The sequence below is a fragment of the Camelus ferus genome, chromosome 17 (assembly GCF_009834535.1).
Source record: "Camelus ferus isolate YT-003-E chromosome 17, BCGSAC_Cfer_1.0, whole genome shotgun sequence".
NCBI classification, from domain to species: domain Eukaryota; kingdom Metazoa; phylum Chordata; class Mammalia; order Artiodactyla; family Camelidae; genus Camelus; species Camelus ferus.
This window is the reverse complement of record NC_045712.1, coordinates 39,604,783-39,624,260: the sequence shown is the minus strand read 5'-3', so window position 1 is coordinate 39,624,260 and position 19,478 is coordinate 39,604,783. Positions and strand designations below refer to the sequence as shown.

The 19,478-nt window shown below is 36.2% G+C and overlaps 1 protein-coding gene across 6 annotated transcripts in view; it reads left to right on the top strand.

The window, feature by feature from the left end:
- Nucleotides 1-2,074: 2,074 nt before the first annotated feature.
- NKTR (natural killer cell triggering receptor) overlaps nucleotides 2,075-19,478 on the top strand; it is a 46,809-nt gene continuing 29,405 nt past the window's right edge. For 3 of the 6 annotated variants that reach the window (XR_004312320.1, XM_032459090.1, XM_014556399.2), the window contains exons 1-5: nucleotides 2,250-2,380; nucleotides 2,566-2,646; nucleotides 17,613-17,687; nucleotides 18,461-18,568; nucleotides 19,090-19,134. Coding sequence is in view for 3 of the 6 variants with exons in the window: in XM_032459090.1 (XP_032314981.1) it covers nucleotides 2,589-2,646; nucleotides 17,613-17,687; nucleotides 18,461-18,568; nucleotides 19,090-19,134 (286 nt within the window). In the remaining 3 variants the exon portion in view is untranslated. Of the gene's footprint in view, nucleotides 2,227-2,249; nucleotides 2,381-2,565; nucleotides 2,647-17,612; nucleotides 17,688-18,460; nucleotides 18,569-19,089; nucleotides 19,135-19,437; nucleotides 19,466-19,478 lie in introns of those variants that run through there. The other 3 variants (XM_014556396.2, XM_014556400.2, XM_032459093.1) reach the window with 3 other exon arrangements.

Below are 19,478 nucleotides of genomic sequence, written 5' to 3'. Positions count from 1 at the left end.
AGGACCACTAGCTTCTCAATTCAGCCTAGTTACAAATGTGAAACCCAGGAGACTGTGGCTCTGATAGATACTATACTCTCACAGAGGTAGAACTGGCAAACTCTGACAGGGACAGCACTTTCTTGATGGTGTGGAAGAATCAAAGATCTGTCTGTACTTGACACATGAGGCACAGGTACAGAAGCAGGTTAGAAACTACCTCAGTGACCCTGATTTTGAAATTCATGATGAAACCACAGTAATCAAAACCATGTGCCACTTCACACCTATTAGGTTGGCGATTATAAAAAAAACAGAAAATTACAAGTGTTGAAGAGGATGTGGAGAAATTAAAAGTCTCATGCACTGCTTGTGGGAATGTAAAATAGTGAAGTTGCTATGGAAAACCATATAGCAGTTCCTCAAAAAATTAAAAATAGAATTAGCTTATGACCCAGCAATTTCACATCTGGGTATACACCCAAAAGAACTGAAAGCAGGATCTCAAAGAGATACTTGTACACCCATCTTCATAGCAGCATTATTCACAATAGCCAAAAGGTGGAAGCAAACTAAGTGTCCATCAACTGATGAAGGGATAAACAAAATATGATATATATGCAATGGCATATTTTTTAGCCTTAAAGAAAGAAATCCTGCGATATATGACAATACATATAAACTTAGGGCATTATGCTAAGCGAAATAAGCCAGACAAATGATTCACACTGAGTGATTCCACTTACTTAAGGTATATAAAAGAGTCAAACTCATAGAAGCAAACAATAAACAGTGGTTGCCAGGGAAGGGATGGAAGTAGAAAGGAGCTGTTAATCAATAGGCATACAATTTTAGTTATGCAAGATGAATACATCCTATAAATCTGCTGTACAACATTGGGCCTATAGCTAACAATACCACTGAACACTGTCAAGAGGTGGAGCTCATGTTGTGTCCTTACCACAATAAAGTAAAACTTAAAAAAAAAAAAAGTAGAGAATGGTTGCTACAGCCTGGGTAGAGGAAGTTATTGTTTAATTGGTATAAAGTTTCAGTTTTGCAAGATGAAAAATGTTTCAGTGGATAAGATGGTGGTGATGTTTGCACAATAATGTGAATGTACTTAATGCCTCTGAACTGTACACTTAAAAATAGTTAAGCAAAAATTCTATGTAAAGTATATTTTACAATTAAAAAAAACCTGAAAACAATAAAAACTCAAGTGTGTCCCCAGCCTCAGGATGCATAAATGTAACAAATCAGAGTCCAGAAATAGAACCTGCACACATTTGGCCACAAGCCAAGGTAATTCAATGGATAAAACAGTCTTTTCAACAAGTGGTGGAAGAACTACCTACAGGAAAAATAAATAAATAAACCTCAACTTCTGACAACATACTGAAAAATTCTTACAAATCATAGACTTAAAAAGGTAAGACTACAAAACTTATAAAACATACGAGAAAATCTTCATGAGCTTGGGGTAGGCAAAGATTTCTCACACTTAAAAGCACAAACCATAAAAGAAAAAAACTGATCAAATGACCACCAAAAATTAAAGCCTGCTTTGCACAAACCACTGTTGAAACAATGAAAAGGCTCAGACTGGGAGAAAATATTCGCAATTCTATAAATCTAACAAAAGATTTGTATTCAGAGCGTACAGATATCATCTGACAACATGTTAGTACCCAGAACTCTTGCATTCTATAATAAATAAGGCGAAGAACTCGATTTTAAAAAAGGGCGAAGGTCTTCACCTGACTCTTCACAGAAGAGGTAGAATGGCCTTGAACACAACTACACCAGTGATGTTGGCGCCAAAGCATCGTGGGAACGAACGCACACCTCAGCCTAAAAGGTCTTTGAAGTGAGACAAACGGTCTAACAGGAGGACAGTGTCATAACTACACCTCGAGAAAGAGAAAAGCCAAAGGTCTGTCAGTTTACTAAACTTCAACGACTGCCTTCTAACAACTGTTTCGCAGCTGTAGCAGGGAAGCCTCGCGATATCCGTAAACGTGTAGACGGCACTTCACAAGGAAGACCGGAAGTAAAGGGCGCAGGCGCGTCCAGTGCTCTCAGATTGGGGGACTGATTCTAACGTAAAGGGGGGAAAGGGCAGGGCAGAAAAAGGACTCGCTCAGGTATAGGATCGGCGGGTCTGGAGGCTCTTCCAGCTCCCAGGCACGCCCACGTACGCACACCCCTTCGGTTAACCACATCCTTCGAGACCGTGCTCTCGCGGTATTTGTCTCGACTCTCGCGGGGTTTAGCGTGGCACTAGGGGGCCGGGCCTGGGGGCGGGGGTGGTGGTCCGTTAGTAGCGTTGGGCTCCGGCCGTGGTGGCAGCGCTCTCTCCTCTGCTCGCGAGGAGCTGCTCAGGCTGGAGGCCAGCCAGGTGAAGAGCTCGCCTGCATGTGTGTGCGCGCTCCATGGGAACCGGGAGGCCTTGGGTGAGGGGGCGCCCCGTCCCGGCCTTTGGCGCTGTCGCGACAGGCCGGCGGGAGGCGACAGAGGCGCGGGCTCCGCCCCAGCCCCCGCCTTATCTCCCTCCCTGACCGGTTTCCTCCCCATCTCTCCCAGCTCTTGCCGCCACCTCGGTCGCGATGGGGGCGCAGGACCGGCCGCAGTGCCACTTCGACATCGAGATCAACCGGGAGCCGGGTGAGCCGGGAGACCGGGGAGTCCTGCGGGGCCTGGGCTTACCTTGGGGAAGGGGAGGGGTTTACCCTCATCATCCCTCCCTGAAGCCTTTTTGGGAGCTGGTAGGCGCAGTCAGCGCTCCCTTTTCTCCTGAGCGAAAATCTATGGAGAGAGGGGTGGCCCGCGTACCCCACTCCCACCCTAATCGGAGTCCAGGCCTCGCCCTCCCAAATTCCATGCCCCTCTGCACTCCTGGACCGAGAGTTCATGCCATACTTAGCGCCAAGAGAACGGGTGCGATCCTTTTTGGACTTTTTCTCTCTGTGTCTCTAGTGGGCAAACACTCTGAATTCCGATTTCTGGTATCTCACTGTGTACTTTGAGCTTTGGACTCCTCTATTCTATATTTCCTAATCGTTGTTTATCATTAATAGGTTAACTCTGCTTTCATTTTCCCCTAAGTATCTTTAGCCAGGATTTCTTGGTTCGTGGGAAAATGACTTAGTGCAAGTCTTGTGTGATAAACCAAAGCATTCTGTACTAACAGACTTGCAGCAAGTGTGGGCTTAGCGTTAACGTTTTGCCTTTAGGGAATCCAGCCATTCGTTAGTATATTTTGTAGAAAATAAAGTATTTTCTTCTAAGAAGTTGTTTCATTCTAAGTAGCAGAGCTTGCAGGGTTCTGAACTGTTTTCTTGGCTTTTTTTTTTTTAAGTATGTGTGATGGAAGTTTTAATTGGAGGGATATGTACAGTCGTTGTGTACGATCTTGTTGGGCAGATTCTACCTGCTGCTGTTCTAGACTCTGAGGATACAGCAATGAATAAAACTAAGGCCTCCTTTACTTTTAGTTTACATTCTATCAGGGGAAGGCAGACAATAAGCCAGAAAAAAAAGTACAGTGTCTTTGTAGTAGGGTTACTATTTTAATAGGTTGGCCAGAAAAGACCATTTTGAGATGACATTTAAGCAGACCGGAGGGAAATAAGCTGGTGAGCAGTGTGGATATCTTTGACAAGAGCATTTCTTGTAAAGAGAACAGTTAATATAAAGGCCCTGATGAGGGGGTGTACCTGCATGTTTGAGGAACAGCAAGAAGCCAAGGGTGGCTGGAGTAAAGGAGGTAAGAGTAGCAGGAAATGGATAAAGGCCATAGAAAGATCTTTGACTCAGTGAGATAAGATATGGAAGAGTTTTGAACAAAGGAGTGATGTGATCTTAGAAATTTTGTTGCATTCTCTGTTTTTTATATTTTGAGACTTGATGGATCTTAATCCTTATCGTGAATACATGTTTTTGAATAACAGGGCTTATTATTTTTTTTTTAAGAATTAAAAATTACCTTTACTGGAAAGTAAAGGTAAAGCAAAGGTTTTGTAGCCATATAAAGTACTTTTTCCCTTGTACTTTCCCCCCAGCTTTGCAAATTACTTTTGTTGTAAAATATCTCCAGAATATATTTGGTAAATGTTGAATGAACTTAAGTCCCCAACATCCAGGGTAATTAATTACAGTACCATTCTGGTAAAAGTGACTAGCACTCTTGAGAACACTGAATCATGTAGAAAGCAAGGGATGCTTACATTGTTCTAGGTTGAACCAGTTGATAGTTGGCAATTTCGTAATCAGTCTCGTATATAATACTTCTCTAGCACTTTTCAGTATATTATCTAAGAAGTAGATACTTGATTTTTACACAACTTTTAAGGACTGCTTGAATTGTTTGAATTGATGTGTCCTGTTTCATAGGATTTAACCTTTAGGACATATGTCATTGAGTTCTTATTCAAGTAATACTCTTGACTTCTTGTATAGTTAATAATTCACTTGATAGAAGTGTAAAGTAATATGTCTGATTCACTTTGATAAGCAAAAATCCTTTCAGAGTGGCCATACTGTCCACATTAATGAGACATCAAGAAGTACTGATAAAAATTGAGTTGAATACAGCATATGTATTCTTTTTCATTATCAGTGGAGTTTGTATATTTTGTAGCAAACAAGTTAGACTTTTGAATTGTAAAGCTACCAAATTAATGCAAGTATATATTAAAAGAAGAAATGTCTTTAAATTATATGAATATAGTTACAGAACCATTCATGTTATTTCTCTTTGAGTGAGTTTTAGTAGTTTGTAATTGGTCCGTTTTATTTAGTTTATGTCCGTAGAGTAGTTCAACATAGCCCCTTAACTTAGTATCTTAGTATTAGTGTTAATTTATTAACTTAGTGGGATTGATAGCGATGTCTCCTCCTTCATTCCTCATATTGGTAATTTGTGCCTGTTGTCTTATTTCCTTGACCAGTTTGGTTAGAGATTTATCAATTTTACTGTCAATGCAAAGAACCAGATTTTTGTTTTATTGTTTTTTTTTATTATTTTCTATTTTCAACTTCATTGATTTCTCCTCTTTATTTCTTTTTTTTCCTTCCTTTGGCTTTATTTTGCTCCTCTTTTTCTAGTTTCTTAAAGCAGAAACTTGAATTGTTGACTTGTGACCTCTCTTGTCTAATATTAGCATTTAATGCTATAAATTTACCTCTGTGAAGGACCCCACAAATTTTGATGTTGTGCTCATTCTCTTTCAGTTCAAAATATTTTCTAATTTCCTTTGCAGCTTAGTCTTTGATTCATGAACCATTTAGAAGTCTTTTGCTTTCTGAGTACGTACATGTTTTGCAGTTGTCTTTTTATTAATGATTTCTATTTTAATTCCATTATGGCAGAGAACATATTTACTTTGTATGATCTTAGCTTTTTAAAGTTTATTAAGGTTTAATATGTTCTATTTTAGTGAATTTCCCATATACACTTTGAAAAGAATGTACATTCTGCTGTTTTTGTGTGGAGTGTTTTGTAAATGTCGGTTAGATCCAGTTGGCTAATAGTGTTCAGTTCTATATCCTGGCTGATTTTCTGACTGCTTGTTTTATTGATTAAAGAGAGAGAAGTACTGAATGCTCCAGTTATAATCGTGGGTTTGTTTCTCCTTTCAGTTTTATTAGTTTTTGCTTCATTTACTTCGAGGCTCTTTTGTTAGGTAAATGCATCCACATTTAGGATTGTTACGTCTTCTTAATCAGTTAATTCACTTATCATTTTGTAGTGACCTTTTTTATTTCTGACAGTTTTCCTTGTTCCAAAGTCTGCTTTGTCTAATGTGATACTCCAACTTTATTTTTGTTAGTATTTACATGGTATGTCATTTTCTTTCCTTTTACTTTTAACCTACTTATTTTGTTATATTTAAAGTGAGTTTCTTGGAGATAGCAAATCGGTAGGTCTTGGTTTTTTATCCATTCTCACAATCTCTTTTAATTGGTATATTTATACTATTTATGTTTAATATAATTGTAATGTTTGTCTCTTTAATAATTGTTTTTGCTTCCTCTTTTTATTCTGTTCTCTTTTCTTGCCTTTTGAATTATCTGAACTTTTTTCAGTATTCTTTTAAATTTTTTCTACTGAATTTTTTTTTCTATTGAATTTTTGATCTATCTCCATATAGTTTTTTTAGTGGTTACTCTAGAGATTACAATTACTGGCTTTTCACAATATACTTAGAATTAATATTTTACCAATTCAAGTGCACTGTTAAAACCATCCACATATAACATCCTTTACCTCTTAATTTATGTTGTACTTGTCATATGTATTACATCTACAAACACTGAAAACTTGCTTTCAGATGTCACACATATTTTAAAGAGCTTAAGAGGAGAAAAAAAACACTCTTATCTTTACCCTTTCTGTTACTGTTTGTTCATTTTTGAAGTTCCAGGTTTCCTCTGGTAGCATTTTCTTTCCACCTGAGGAATTTGTTATAAGCATTTCTTTGGAGCAGGTCTTCTGGCAGCAGATTCTCTTTGTTTTCCTTCAACTGCGAATTTTATCTTGCCTTTATTCTTGGAAGATATTTTCACTAGATACAGACTTCTGCATTGATAGTTGTATTCTCTTAGTACTTGAAAAATGTTCCACTGCCTTCTGGTCTATAGTGTTTCTGATAAGAAACCTATAGTCATTGGAATTGTTTTCCCCAAATGTAAATGTGTTGTTCTTGTCTGGCTACTTTAAGGATTTTAATTTTTTCTTTAGATTTCAGCTGTTTGATTGTGATGTGAATTTCTGTGTGTTTATTCTCTTTGGGATTTGCTGGTCTTCTTGAATTTGTGTCTGTCTTCTGCCAAATTTAGGGTGTTTCTAGCTGTTATTTCTTCCAATGTGTTTTCTATCCAACAATCTATTTCCTTTCTTTCTGGGACTTTGTTGAAACCAATACCAGATCTTTTGGTATTACTACACAGGTCCCTGAGGCTCTGTTCATTTTTTTCCCCCCATCTTTTTTCTCTCTGGTTTTCAGATTGAGTAATTTCTATTAGCTGGTCTTCAAGTTCATTAACTTTCTCCTCTGTCATCTATATCCTTCTGTTGAGCACAACTAGTGAATTTTTAGTTTTGGTTGTTGTATTTTTTCATTTAAAAATGTCCTTTTGGTTTTGCTGGAGACTTTCTATTTTTCCATTCACTTTAAGAGTTTTTGCCCTTACCTAATAGAGTATGATGGTAATGGTTGCTTTAAAGTCTGTCTGAGAATTCCAACATCTATATCGTAATGGGGTTGCTGCCTTTGGTAATCCTCTTTTCCCGTGTGAGATAAGAGATTTTCTTGGTTCTTTAAATGTCAATAAATGTTGAATTGTATCCTGGACATTTTGTATATTATGTTATGTCACCCTGGGTCTAGTTTAAATCCTGGGGAGAATGTTGACTTTTGTTGATGATGATGTTGTTATAGCAGGCAGTAACTCAGTGAGGCTCAGCCTACAAGTTCTCACCCACCTTCTGCTGTTTAGGGTGAGGTCCACACGTGCATAGTTCATGAATAAGCCCAGGAATTCATGTACAACTTAATAGGATGGTTTTCTTGAGCTCTCTCTCCTTTGAGATCTCCCCAATGTATTCTGGCCCTTAGGGACTCCCTTTTTTGGTCATCTGGCTGGAAAGTCAGGGTTTTAATTTCCCTGTTCTACCATGAACTTCCCATGACTCGATCTGTCTCTGAGGTAAGTGGCAAGAGGGGAAAGAAAAATGCAACAGGGATTCTTCCTAAGCTCTTGGGACCACAGTTCCTCTAGTTAGAGAAGGGTTCCCCTCCCTTGGAGTTTTAAGTGCTTCCCTGGTCACCACTGCTCTCACTGCTGCCGCCATGCGGAATTGTCTAGGAGCTGGGACAAGAGAGAATGGGAAAAAAACAGACCAAAAAAAATGAAGTTATCCCCATTCACTCTGATCTGTAGGGGCCCCCTTTCTAGAAATAGAGGGCTTTTTAAAGAATGTTTCTCTCTGTACCCAGTGTGCAGTTTCGGGTTTCAGATTACTTTTGATTCCAGGTTGAGAGATATGAGAGGAATAACAAAAGCAAAATTCGTTGCCAGTTTAGGAGGCTTTTGTATTCTGACGTCCTTCCCCAAACTGCCTGCTACCATTTATTTTTTCAGACCTTAGATAATTGTTCCATGCTTTCTGTCCAGGGTTTTTCAGTTGCATTCAGTAAGAAAGGTAGGGTGGAATATATTTACTCCATCTTGACTGAACCTAGAATTCCTTATAAATTTTTAAAGATGTTAACTGGTAGAAATTAGCCAGTATTTTTTCATCATCTTCACAAGTAAATTCATGTTTTCTGAAAACATTAGCTTTTTCTGTGAAATATGATACTCAGTTTGGAAGTATAGATATGAAATCCTTATTGACAACTTCATTTTTCTGACAGGCAGGCCCACCCTTCACTGTTAAATGTTAGTTCTCTCTAGGGTTGTTAGTGGTTGGTTAAACTGAAGACCTAGGGCAGACATGAAATAGGAATCTTGTTTTTCCTTCTTTGGTGCCTCAGGAACTTGCCTTATACTTGCCTTATTCACATCTTGTATCAAGAAGTGGAGTATTGGAGCCCAGGGGACCAGGTTTTAGATGTCTATTGCAAACTGATTTAAGCCAGTTTATCAAGAATGGCCATTAGGTTCTTTTTGGCTCATAGCTGAGAGTCACAGATAAGTTAGGTGATGGCTATAGATTGCCTTTGTCATAATCTTGCTACCAGGGTACAGTGACAGCAAGTCACATTTGCCACATGCAGATGTTACCAAGCAAGTATGTACACACAGAAGTCACTCAGCCAATTCTGTAAGTCTGATGAAGTCCCAGGACTGTCCTTTTCAATGCTCTAAGCACTCTGTATGAAGGATTTCTGGTCTTGAAAATGGTCGTGCAAATCTTTTAGTACTGTGCACCAGAATCCTCCCAAATCCTGGCTAGACCCAGGACCTTTTTTGGTGGACCCAGCCCAGTCACTCCAAAGGGTGACTCTCCAGATTTATATGTCCTGTTAATGCAAGGGTATGGGGTATCTCCAAATGTTTTTATTCAGTCTATATGTTCTGAACATCACTAATTTACCATTAAAAACCCATTTCTAACATTCATCTTGCTAATTACAAAGCGTCTGGTGGATTAGAGATAAAGATAGCAAAAGCACTATTAGAAAAGCACCCTTGGAGGATGGTCTTTGACTTATCACCCCTGGAGGATGTTTCTCCTAAGGTATGGTTTTAAACTCATATGATTCCTTTGTATCGGAATGTCTATATAAGGTATTCTGAAGTAAATTATAGTTGTAATATACTATGTTATAATAGTATAACGGTGTAGCCCTTCTGTTTTTAAATTGCGAGATGCTTTCATGAGGCCAGGAGGAGTCAACCTCCCATTTTTTCACTCCTATTACAACAGATCAAATGAAGAGCAGATAGGAAAATGTAACTGTCTTCTGTTATGCCAGACAGTAATGAGATTTGCAAAAATGTGAAACAATGACTCAATCTCATTACATTTTTTGTTCATATTTGAAAATGTAAATTATTAAAAATAACCCACAGTAAAAGGTCTTTAGGATCCTCAGTGATTATTATAGACTGTGAGTCCAAACAGTTTGAGAGCTCCAGTTGTAGGCACATGGTTTCACAGTACTCAAGCATTGGGCTTTATCTGTAGAGGTTTTAAATTTTTTGTTTGGATATAACTTCATGTTTATAAGAAATTGAAAAATAACGCGGTAAAAAGAATGCCCACCTATTCTTTACCCTGATTCACCTATTTACATTTTATACCATTTGCTTTATTAATCTCTCTTCTTATCTCTCTCTGCACACAATCTTATCTGAACTATTTGAAAGTAAGTTACCTACATCATGGCTCTTTACTCCTAAATACTTCAGTGTGTATTTGTTAAGAATAGGGATATTCTGCATAACCACAGTGCAGTTACCAGCTTCATAAATTTACATTGACACAGTACTTTATTTTTTTTAATTTTTTAAATTTTTTGGTGTACAGCTAATGTTTTAGTCATACATATACATACATTTTTCATTACAGGTTACTACAAGGTATTGAATATAGTTCCCTGTGCTATATAGTAGAAACTTGTTTGTCTGGTTTTATGGGGATTCTCCTTGTATTTCTGATGTAAGAGATACTCTGCCAAAGTTCAGTAGATATTCTGTGCGAATTGTTCCATATGTACATGTAGTTTTTGATGTATTCTTGGGAAAAGGTGAGTTCAGTTCTGCATCCTTCTGCTCCACCATCTTGGCACTTTCTCGATACAGTACTTTAATCTGTTACCTCTCGTATTCGATTTTGTCAGTTGATCTAAAAAGTCAGTTGTAGCATTCTCTCCCCTCCAATACAAGATCAAGTCTAGCATCAGATATTACATTCAGCTGTCATGCCTCTTAATCCTCCATTTTTATAGCTTTGTGTGTGTGTATTTTATGACATTGGTAGAGAAATACGGCCCTCTTCCCTCCTTTTTAAAAGACAACATTACTCACTTTGTGTTTGTCAGAGGCTTATAGTTGGTTTTCCAAAATAATGACCAGGGTGTTTCTTTAAAAGGATACTTGAATAGAATTTTTTCTTTTTGTGGGCTTCTGACCAATATCATAAAATTCTGGCAGTTTATCAAAATAGATAAAATGGGGATATCATTGAAATTGGTATTTTAACTTTACTGCTCAAGGTTCACATGGATCGAAGAAAGTAAATTAGAAATATGTTCTTAGTAAACATTGTAAAGTGCTTGGAACTGAAACCAAGAAATACGCTTTAAAAAGTAAAGAGGCAGACAAATGTTTCTGTACTACTGATGAGCTTGGGTAAGCCACTTGACCTCCTTGTAGAGAGAAATGCTGTACTGTTTTGTCTTACTGTGGTTCTAAAGATAGTACGACAAAGCTTGCTTGTATGCAAAAATACCCTTTAAACTTTAGACTCACACTCAAGATAGCTTATGCTTTGAGACAGTGCGAGGCATGTGAGATCTTATTTGTACTGAGGGAACAGGAGAATTGCATCTCCCATCTCACCCTGGGTCATAAGCTCATGAATAGAGTGACTGGAGGCAATGGTCTGCACTATTTCAAATGATTTCTCCCCTTTTTGTGTACTCATACAGTAATAGGACCAGTGCAATAGTGCCTGTGTAAAAAGGTTCTTGGAAAGAGGAATTAAATAATACAGCCACCTTTTTCATAGGTGTATACAATATCAGAATTCATTACATTGTATGTCTGAAATATGTGTAGTTTACTGTACAGGAATTACACCACAATAAAAGTTAAAAAAAATAATACAACCACCTGTCTTTCAGATTGTGTTATTGCAAAATGAATTTATTCTAATGGAAGGATGAATGAAGGAGCACAGTTTTAATTTAGCAGACTGCTGTTTGTGTTATGACACAATTAAGATAACAGTGGGGAAGCGAGTGGTGTGGGAGCGGAGGGCAGTGAGCAGCACTGCTATTCTGAGTTACTCTTGTCTGTCCTGACAGTAATTTGAAAGACCGCAAGAAGGATTATGCTAACAGCAGTGCTGCGAAAGGAGGCCAGAGCAAGGTGTTCCTCAGTGAAGTTTAGGTTTTATAACATACTCCTATAACTAAAAACATGCCTTTATTATTGATACTCCTAAAGAAAAAAAATTTTTACTGCAACCTGAGATTCCCTTGTCTCCTAACTCTTATTTTCCCATGGAAACAGTTGTCTTTATATATGATTTTTTTAATAATGCAGTGTTTCTTTCCGTCCTGTGACGTTATTGCAGAGCTCCCTGTATTTGTAAAGAACCTAGCACATTGTCTGACATGTTTTGTTTAAGTTGCTTTAATTATTGCATGTGCATGAACATGAGCTGGAGCACTGAGTTCACTAAGGGGCTTCATATGAAAGTATTATGAGACAGCTTTGTACATTAAGCCTTTGTGTTCAATTTTAGGAAAAAGGCTAGTTTTCATTTCTGTAAGCAAGAGGGTTCTTCCTCACTCTCATTTTTTCTACTTGTGTTTTTAGAAATTGGGCCTGGAGAATCCCACTAACAACAGGCCTAGTTGGAAGGTCATGAAGGCAAATTCATACGGATTTTTATGGAGACTTTGAGAGGAAAAAGTTCACTTCTTACCACCTTCCTTTTCTTTCCTTTCTCTGCCTCACAACTCCAAGTAAAATGTACAAAGATGTTTCTCCTTTTCTACCTTTAACATAATAGATATTCTAGTACATTGATTGGGACAAAGAAGTGGTAGTCAGCACTTTTTCCCTTATGAGACCTGGCAGCTCTGTGATCTGGCCTCTTTCCCCGACATCCTGGTTCCTGTGGTTCTTTGATTCTTTGATCTGCACCAATATCCTTGTCAACTAACTACATGAGCCAGTAAATAAATTTTCTTTGGAGTTTTTGTTTCTGCTGTCTGCAGGCTACCTTTAGCTGGGTGTTGGTTGACATGTCTAAAAAAAGCTTTCTGTGCCTAAATATTTATAGAGCTATTTTGGTCTTCTCTTACCTTATTCTCTACCTTGTTTATGTTTTCTTGCTGTTTCCTTTCCTTTGTTTTATATCTTTTTACTTCGGGTTGCTCCACCCCAGTAGCTTGAAAGACGTTTAATGTATTTTTAGTTCCAAACGTGATTACATGTTTTAAGTATGCCTGAACCCATATTTCCTCTTTAATTTAACCTCAGCAGCATCTACGTGTTCCTATGAAATACAGGAATTATGCTTTCTCTCAGCAATACAGCCGCCTCTTGTTGGCCTTTATTGATACTGTGTGATTTCCCATGGCTTCCCTACAGTTCAAATTAGTTTTACATTGCAGGCCTGAAAAGCACTTCGTGGTATATTCATGAAGTGAGCAGAACAAGGTATAGTATAGTGAGCATAATATGTCACCTTTTTTTTAACCAAAGAATTGCTCATTTTTTAAAAAAATTTTAATTGGAATGTTATTGACATATATTAATTTCAGATGTATAGCTTAATGATTTGATATATGTATACATTGCAAAATGATCACCACAGTAAATCTTGTTAACATCCCTCACCACACAGTCACAAATTTTTTCTTCTTGTGATGAGAACTTTTAAGATCTATTCTCTTAGAGCTATACTACTTTTTTTAAAAAAGAAAAATAAGAATATATCAATATTTGCTCGTGTGTATGAAAAGAAACTGAAAAAATACACATGAAATTAATAAAAATGACTACCTGTTGACAGAGGTGGGAATAACACTTCTCATTTAATTTTTTCCACAGTTTGATTTTACCCATTCAGGAAAAAAGGGGGGGGCATACTTAGAAGGTACCTAAAAATAGCAAAAAAAAAATTTTACCAGTATATACTTTTTTCCACTAGCTGTAACATTTATACTTTATTTTATAACTGTAATTACCATAGTTTTTTAGGTTTAATTCTGTATTGTAATGAATTCAGTACTCAGTGCCACTCTTTTCCTACTTGCTCTTTCTCATTAATATTTTGAGTCATATCTCAGGGTCTTATTTCAAATAGATTTTTCAAGATAAAATCTAATTATTGTATTTCCTTTGTTCATAGCATCTTAATCCCTTTAAGGTGGTAGCCAGTGTCCTATTGTCCCTAGCTACTAGTGTAAGGTGTGTGAAGCCAGCCTAATTTCTTTTTCTTGTGGGGGACATGACCTGTTATCTAGATGCTGGAAAGATTCTTCTCCTTTATATCTCTGAAATAAGTAGCTTTTATGAAGCTATGTCTTGATGTTGTCCTGGTGGAACTGGAAAAGTGATAACTTTTCTTGGTATGTAATAAATTCTTTTGATTCATATCTAGGTATTCCTTCATATATTTTTGTTAATCTCTATTTTTTAATAATTTTGTTTCATGTTTATTATTTTTCAAATATATATTGAGTACTTATTCTGTACCAGGCACTGTACAAATCAGTGGTAGTAGAGTGGTGTATAATATAGCCATGGTCCCTCTCTCCTGCCCTCACACACACAGGTCAGTCCTAGGTTAGCTATAAGTGCACTTTATTTGTGCCACTGATGGCTCATCACATTGTGTAGCGATTTGTATCTGTCATTCCCAGCCAGGATATGAGCTCCCCAAAAGGTACTATGTCTTATATTCTGCTGGACAGTTTGACGCATGGGGAGGACCTCAGTAAATGTTTGAGTAAATGGCCTGATTTTGCTGAAATGCTGCACCCATCCCTTAATTTCCTCTTAGATTTTGTTCCCTGCCTACCCAGTGTGGTCTGTTCCTGCGTTTGCTCTTATTCTCATCACTTACTTGTAATTGTATGTGTGATTTTCTTCTGTAGTGTATCATCTCCTACAGTATTTTTTCCAGCCATTGCTCACTTTTCCTGTGTCCATGATACATGTCTCCCTTTTCACCATCGCACCTGCGATTCCAGCATAGCTATTTCTCAGAGCAAGAAATAATATTACTGAATGGTGGCATTTGATTTTATCCAGACTCTGGATGCTTGTTGATTATATTCCTACCACCTGGTGGCAAAATGAGGATTGCTACATGACACAGGCGTGTTTTGGTTTTTCCTACCTGTTTAAAATGTGTTGATGTTACCTGATAAATCTCAATATTGTTCCCCTATTAGTTACTTTTAAGGATCTATATGTTGAGATTAAGTTCAGAAGCTGTTCCTGCTCTGTGTCATTCTTGTCCTCAGCCATGTGTTTTCTACCCTACAAATACCATGCTATTGTTTACACTAACCAGTTTCAGGTTTTAGTCTTACCATTATAGAACTGTGTATTTATTGGCAAAGTGCTAATTCCTTGGAAGGAATCTTAGTATATGTAAAAGATAATTGACACTACTAATGATGGATTCTAGAAGATAACTAAACCCCATTAAATTATAAGTACTGTTGAATAACAAATACTCCTGAAATCTTACTCATTCATTCAAAAGCAGCATTAGTTTCTAAACAGGCATCAGCAGAGTTTGTTAACTCAATACAGGAGACAGTAAACCTCAGGCATTTACAATTGAGAAATGGGATACAGTCACTTTTCTTTTTCATCAGTTTGGGAGCCAGAGAATCTTCTCTTCTGCAAATTCACTGTCAGTCTTTTCCTTATGTAACTATAATTTACATTTTTTCTTTTCAATATGTTTTATAATCACAGTTTATTCCTGCCATCACTGAAAATAAGTAGACTACTGAACCACACCGACTTTTTTCTTTAAAGACTCTACCTTCAGAATAGTTTTGATTTTGATTTTCAAAAAAAGTATGTTTTCTATAAAATAATGCAATTCAATTGAAAAACATTTGCTGAAAACCTGTTGTTCATCTTGCTAATCAGCTTTATTAGTTCAAGTTAATATTTGCTGGCCTGTATTCTCTAGTGTTCAATTTAAGTATTTTTTATTAAAATGGGAGGGAATTATTACTGGCATACTGCTTTATGGGAAGCATAATCTTTTTGTTTTTTTCCTTTTTCTGGTAGAAAACTTTGACTTTGCCTTTTGTTTTTATACTCTTCAAATTGCATGGAAACATTTTAAATTAAGAGAGCAGCCTCAGACAACAGCTGAAATATCCATAATAGCATTTATCATGCCTTGTAAGCCTACTTGGGCTAATCTGTTCTTTCCACAGATTTTTAAATTATTTTTTCTGGGTTTGGCAGTGTTTTTAACCTTGCATCATGGTTTTAAGTCCAAAACAATTTGGTTTTGTTCAATTTTTTTCTTTTGCTCTTAACAACACAGTGCTGTGGAAGAGACGAAACCTCTGCTCTAACCCCTGCCCCTTGAGACTGAGAGGTCAATGGAAATTTTTTTCCTTCATCAGGTTAGAGGGTAGGACGTTAGAGGTGAGCATTTTTTAAAACATCATTGTAGTTAGCTACCCCTCTCTGAATATTAGACCTGGAAATGTAATTACATTCCAGGGAAAGGAGAAACTAAAAACACTGGAAACTTTCACTAGTTTTCATTTGAAGGCATTAAAGATTTTGAAAAAAAACCTTGATGTTGAAGTTACCATAGTCCTGAAAGAAAAGGCTAAGTTTCATTTGTTTTGATTATATCTTTTATTCTGAAAGGTAAACATCTTACAGGGATTCCAAAGATCTAAATATGTTCTAGTTTGCAAGCTAGATGATTTGAACTTGACAACCAGCCATCTCCTAGGGATTTATGAGGAGTGATGCAAATACTTTTATCACACTGGTAAAATATTTCCATATAAATGCAAAGAGAGTGGTATTTAAATATTAATACATGCATTTTAAAAAATTCTGAAGTGACTTTGGATACATTGCTGTCTTCCTTTTTACTTTCTTTTCCTACCTTTTTCTTCATTCTCTTAGATATTAAGATCAGCTAGAAGGTTTTGAAATTGCCTTAAAATTTGGCTCCAACACTGTTCTGCAGTTGTTGACACAGGAAAGTCTTCTTACATGATGCCATTCTTGCACTTTTTAGCCTTTAAGGATGTCTGTTGTGCAGTAGCTGTTTTGTCCTCAGAGGAACTGACTGACATGGCCAGGAATAAATTAAAATTTTAGTGATACAGAGTAAATTAAGTCATTTTGTATTTACTGAAAATGACTTATTCTTGGTCCACAGTTAATTTTGGCTTATTCTCTAAGTCTCTTTTAGTGTACATAATGTTTATAATGGAAAAGGTTTTGTAGAGTAAGGGGAAAGGGAACTCAGAAAAGTGATTGTAAGTCAAAATCCCATTTCTTATTTTATTGAGACCCTTTCAGGAGGTCTGCAAAGTCAAAACTATTTTTAGAATAATATAATTTGCCTTTTGCATCTCATTTACAAGTTGAGTTTTGCAGAGATTGTGCAATATGTAATTATGTCATTGCTCTGACAGCTGATGGAGCATGAGCTTGTGAATTCTTGAGTTTTGAAAATTTCCGAGTTATATTTATAATATGGTAAACAGCCATAGATATAACCCACATTTTTAAAAGCTCATTAATTTTTAAGAGTTCAAAGGGAGTGCTGAGACCAAATGGTTAGTAAAACATTTCTCTATTGGCATAGTTAAATTGAATTTGCAGACTTGCTCCTTCTCATTTCATGTTTATTGTAGGGTCGTTTGTTTTTAGGAACCATAACCCATTCTCTTTCTGCTCTCCCGGGGAATAGAACTTGAGTTTTAGCTGTGGGTGGCAGTTCAGGAAGTTGGCTCTAAACAGTTCTTGAATAAAGGTAGAAAGCTGAATGTAGAGGACAGAAATTTCTTCCAACGATACTGGCCAGAATGACTGTCTTAGGGTATGAGGTGCTTTCATCACTGGAGAGGTTCAAGCGTAAATTAGACAACTATTACCGAGAGTATTTTTAAAGAAGATTAATAGTTCAGATAGGGGACTGCACTAAATTCACTGTTGCCTGTGAATTCTGACACTAACAAATAGAGTAGAGTTCTTGTTAGTTGGTATTGCCTGGTTAAATTCTTTAATGTTGAATCTTTTCAGAAATTAAAATGAATTACAAAAATGGACCTTTCAATTCATTAATTCTATATATTTTATTTCTCTCATATAAAATATGGTATATTTAATCAACTTGCTTACCTTTTTTTAAAAAATGTGTTTTATTTCAGTTGGTCGCATTATGTTTCAGCTCTTCTCAGATATATGTCCAAAAACATGCAAAAACTTCCTTTGCCTATGCTCAGGTAAATAAATTATTAAATTATTTCCAATGAGAATTCATGGCTTACAGTTTTACCTTGTTTAACAGATATTTTCCTTAAAAAGCAATGGGCTGTGAAATGAAATGAGTTCAGCAAAATAAATAATTTCACTGATACGAGGTCAGGGAAGCATTTCTTAAAAGGGAAAAGAGAAAGAAATGGTCTCAAAAATGAAACAGCCCCACTGTATGTAATGAAATCTTCTCTATTGTAGTTTATAAAATAATAGTATGTTCAAAACTGATTTATTTTGGTAGAATTTTACAGATTTCAATAATTTTAACAAATTTAGCATTCCAGATTTCATAAGAAATTTAGAATTAGAAGATAAAGAAGCAAAACATGATGAGGTTTTTTTGTTATGAATTTATATTTTTAAAATAGAAAAAATGGGGAGGAAAAACATATTTAATGTTACTTTAAAATTAGAGATAGCAAATTAAAATTTTGAAATCTATACTTGATACACTTACATATATATACACAGTCTCTACACCAACTTCTGTTACTGGCGTGATAACAGTTTTTAATCTTTCTTTTCTCCTATAGCATGTAGAGGCTGTACCACAAAATTTAACTTTTACATACTGCTTTATACTATGTATTTGTGTGTGTGTTAAATTGTCACACTGTCTAATTCATGTACCTCTTATGATGCCCAACACAAGAGAGGGATTTGACAAAGGACTGATTGGATGGTCCTTCCCAGGGAAAGATATGTTTGTTGCTAAACTTAATTTCTTTTCTTTTTCCAGGAGAGAAAGGCCTTGGGAAAACAACTGGAAAGAAGTTATGTTATAAAGGTTCTACATTCCATCGTGTGGTTAAAAACTTTATGATTCAGGGTGGGGACTTCAGTGAAGGTAGAGCTAAACATTATGCTCTTAATAACTGCCATCTATCAGTTTCTGAAACATCTCATTATTGCCTTGAATTGTAAATATTGTGTCACTTACAGTAGGATCTAACTATTCGGTGGTCAGTGAATAGTTGTTGGATGAATGAATGTTGTAGACCAGGAATGTATGAAAAGCAGAATACTAGGACATTCTGTGTTGTTTTTATGCACTTTTAATACAGTTACTTGGTGAATTCCCTACAGTGAATACCAAAGTACTGTTCAATTGTTTTTATTCTTTTAGGATTTTGTTGGTGTGATTACCGTTTGAAATAAATGGGTTTTGGAGATAATTTTTAAAATAGTATAAAAGAATTGGATTTATATTTTAAAGATGAGGTTAATGGAGTAGTCTTAAAATTTTGATCATCTACAGCAATTACAAGGTGTTAACTCCTTCAGAAGATTGAAACCATAAGGCATAATTTATGTGTATTAGTATATTTTTAGTTTTCATTATTATTTAATGTAGCTCATTATTTTCAGGTAATGGAAAAGGTGGAGAATCAATTTATGGTGGATATTTTAAAGGTAAGGCTTAATATTTTACGGTCTTTTGTTCCAGTTCTGATATTAAAGCAAGTTATCGTGTACTTTTAATGAGAAGAGGTTTACTTATAGTTCACTTTTTGCATGAAACTAATGTTGCATGAAAATACTTTATTTGCATGAACTTGGGGATAAATTATATTGTAATATATAACTTTTAATTGACAAGAATAATTAAGGCTAACTTTGGTTAAACATGACTTTCAGCATGGAGGTTAGGCAACTATATACATGAAAACTCCTATCTTCCTGCCTAAAACTGTCAACATATTCTTTTGTTTATAGAGAATGTGGTCTTTTGCAAAATGAAAAGGTAAGAGAACGAA